Raw genomic sequence first — 3,610 nt, forward strand, 5'->3', positions numbered from 1 at the left:
GGGGACGTTTAATTTAGAAGAATCAATCAAAATAAAGTCTCTACAGTGAACATGGTACTTTGGACTCATTCCAGTAAATCAGAAATAGCACTCTGAATTTTTCTCATTTTCCAAAGCATAATTTTTTAATTAGGACAAAGGCATGCATGGGAAGTTTTAGCCAGAAAATAATCAGAGTAAAGGGACATCTGTGACCACTTGGATGGTGGTGAGGCCGGAGGGCGCCTCATGTGCCCGTAGGGGGACCAAGGCAGTGCCAGCATTGCTGAGAAGCAGAGGGGCCCGACCGCCACGTGCCCTGCAGGACATAATTAGGTCTTTGTGAGACCCTGACCCAGCTTCTGTCTTCCACTTGACACAAATCCCATGTTTTCTGCATAAAGCACTTAATGCCTTCGTTTTGTTGCTAAGTGCCAGGGTATTGACAGTGCAGTTAGTTATGGACAGATCACCTTGGAGACGCCCTATTTTTTACCCATGTGTCCCCACAACTAGACGCAGGTTCCTGTGCATCTCTCCTGAGCTGTGGTTCAGCAAACTCCAACCTCTGGAGCCTGGGGTGCCCTCTGTGCCCTCAGACACTGACTCAGCCCTCGGGTGTTCCAGAGGACCCAATGCCCTGGGAAGAGAAGAGGTAATGTGGGGCTGGTGATAAAATGAACAAAGTTAGAAAAGATAGAATAGATAACAATGTGCCTCTCCTCAAATTCAGTATCTCCGAGACACAATTAGAATATAAAAATAGCTCAAAACACAATCGCCAGCTTGCGATTTTAACTTGGTATGATGATCTCCCCATGAGGGTTTTACTTAGAACTTTGAAACTTACTGTGATCCATTACTGGTTTGCACTTTCATTAGGAAGTATTTTATTTTATTTTTTTAAAGATTTTTTTATTGGGGAATTGGGGAAGGGGAACAGTGTTGGGGAATTGGGGAAGGGGAACAGACAAGTTGTTGTCCTTCAATCTTAGTTGTGGAGAGCACAGGTAGCTCAGCTCCAAGTCCAGTCACCATCTGGCCGCCCTTCGGCAGCTCGTGGCTGCTCAGCTCAAGGTGCTGTGTTCAATCTTAGTTGTAGGTGGACATAGCCCACCATCCCATGTGGGAGTCCAACTGGCAACCTTGTTGCTAGGAGCACGTGCTCTCACCAACTGAGCCATCCTGCCACCTGTTGGCAGCTCAGCGGCAGCTCAGCTCGGGCGCAGCTCACTGGCCCATGTGGAAATTGAACTGGCGACCCTGTTGCTCAGAGCTCACGCTCTTAACCAACTGAGCCACTCGGCAAGCCCCAGGAAGTATTTTATATATCCAGAAAAGAACTGAATGTAACATACCCATATTTCCAGATTTCACATATTAGTATTTTCCCATTTTTGCTTCAGATATTTTTAAAACGTTAAGAAATATTCCTGACATACAAAAAAGTTTGTTATAAGGATATAAGAATATCTTTGCTATAACTCCAAGTCACAAGAACATGTACTAAAAGTTTTGGGTTTTTTAAAGATTTTATTGGGGAATTGGGGGAGGGGAACAGACAAGTTGCTGTCCTTTTGTTCTTCAGTCTAGTTGTGGAGGATATCGCTTCACTGGCCCATGTTGGTGTTATCATTGCACTCTTCCTAGGTGAGGCAGTCGCTCTCCAGCCATTGGACGGCCGCTCACGGCGGCTCACGACAGCTCACAAAAGCTCACGCCTGCTGCTGGCTAGCCCCACTGCAGCCTATGCTGTCCTGGTGACTCAACGGAAGCCCAGCTCCAGGTGGAGCTGTTCTTCACCATCTTAGCTGTAGAGGGTGCAGTGTCACTGGCCCTCATGTGGGATCCGAACCAGGGCTCCGCTGCTCAGAGCTGGCGTCCCAAGCCAACTCCTAACCAACACACCACTCGGCTGGCCCTGTACTAAAAGTTTTAATGTTTGCCATTTTATAATTGACTCTTAAGTCCATCACCAGTTGACTTTTGTTCATGTGAGGTAAGGATCCAATTTAAATTTTTTCCAAAGAAGTGATTATTTGAGCACCAGCATTTTTTCTCCAGTGCTTCATATGGTCTTGCCAGTTCCACACAGTCCTTTCTAAGCTCTCTCTTCTGTTGCATTCTTCTATTTGTTAGCCTTGAGCCAAAACCATACTATCTTAATTATACTTTATTAAGCAACGGTTCACAACTGGGGGCAGTCTTGTCCCAAAGAGGACATTTGACCATGTCTAGAGGCAGTCTGGCTTGTTGTGACTGGGGTAGGGATAAGCTGCTGGCATCTAGTGGGTCGAGGCCAGGGAGGCTGCTAAGCATTCTCCAGTGCACAGGGGGCCTGCACACAACAGAGAACTACGTGCTCCCGTGTCAGTGGTGCCGAGCTTGGGANGATCAGGATGTCAGCCGGCTGCATTCCTTTCTGGAAAAGAATCCACTTCCGGGTTCATTTCCCCCCATCCAGTTCCCTGCCTGCGGTTATAGGACTAAAGTCTCTGTTTTCTTACTTTCTCGGCTTCACCTTGAAGGATCACTGCTCATTTTAATTATAAAGTTCTTTCACATTTTTCATTTAAGTTTCACATCAATTCTGAGTTAATATTTCTCTCCCAAATTTCCACGAGTAATGAGAGGCTCAGAAAGTTGAACTGACTTATAGGTTGCACGGTTAATAAACAGCAAAGCCAAGACCAGACTCTTTGAATAGACCACAGTGGCTGCATTCTTACTCTTTAGCAAACATTGACTGAGAGTCCTTAGGGCTCTGAGCTGGGTGATAAGGCATTAAAATGAATAACATGGTAACAATGCTCTGGGAAGTCTAGGTCTTTACCTGTTGTACTGTAACACATGAGTCAGCTACAAAAGTTTGATCACACTGCTAGGGAAACCTTAGGATGGAGCAGCAAATTCTGCTTGAGTTGAAGGGTTAACTTAGAAGTCAGTCTTAAAAGATGAACAGGGGCGGCTGGTTGGCTCAGGTGGTTAGAGCGCAGGTTCATGGCATCAGGGTTGCCGGTTCAATTCCCGCGTGGGCCGGTGGGCTGCACCCTCTCCACAGCTAAATTGAGAGCGGCGACTTGACTTGGAGCTGGTGGGTCCTGGAAGAACACACTGTTCCCCAATAAAGTTTAAAAAAAAAAAAGATGAACAGATGTTGCATAAAGAGTGGGAGGTGTGGGTGGGAAAGGTACTCCGGCAGAGGGAACAGCAGGAGCAAAGGCATGGGACTGCCAGGGTGCCTGGCATGGCCAGAAGAAACGCAGCCAACCGGAGAGGAGGCTGGTTGTATCGCAGTCAGGGCACCAGCCAGAGTGTGACAAGCAGACATGACACTGTCAGCTTGGAGGGTAGATATGAGTGTTTATACCCATTTCCTATCTCAGCTCCTTTTCAACCCCTGACCCAATTATTCTGTTTCCTTAGCTGAACTAGATGCAGAGCACACCCAGAAGGTTCTGGAAATGGAGCACACCCAGCAAATGAAGCTGAAGGAACGGCAGAAGTTTTTCGAGGAAGCCTTCCAGCAGGACATGGAGCAGTACCTCTCCACAGGCTACCTGCAGATAGCAGAGAGGCGAGGCAAGTGGGGGTGCGGGCTGCTGGCAGCAGGGGCTCCCTGATGTGCGGG

At 47.4% G+C, this 3,610-nt stretch overlaps 1 protein-coding gene across 1 annotated transcript in view; it reads left to right on the forward strand.

Moving 5' to 3' along the window:
* The window catches only part of DTNBP1 (dystrobrevin binding protein 1), a 155,008-nt gene that overhangs the window by 141,823 nt on the left and 9,575 nt on the right, over nt 1–3,610 (forward strand). The window contains exon 8 of the mRNA XM_019662181.1: nt 3,406–3,561. Within this exon, the coding sequence (XP_019517726.1) occupies nt 3,406–3,561 (156 nt within the window). The remainder of the gene's footprint in view (nt 1–3,405; nt 3,562–3,610) is intronic.

Source organism: Hipposideros armiger, unplaced genomic scaffold (assembly GCF_001890085.2).
Source record: "Hipposideros armiger isolate ML-2016 unplaced genomic scaffold, ASM189008v1 scaffold_369, whole genome shotgun sequence".
NCBI classification, from domain to species: domain Eukaryota; kingdom Metazoa; phylum Chordata; class Mammalia; order Chiroptera; family Hipposideridae; genus Hipposideros; species Hipposideros armiger.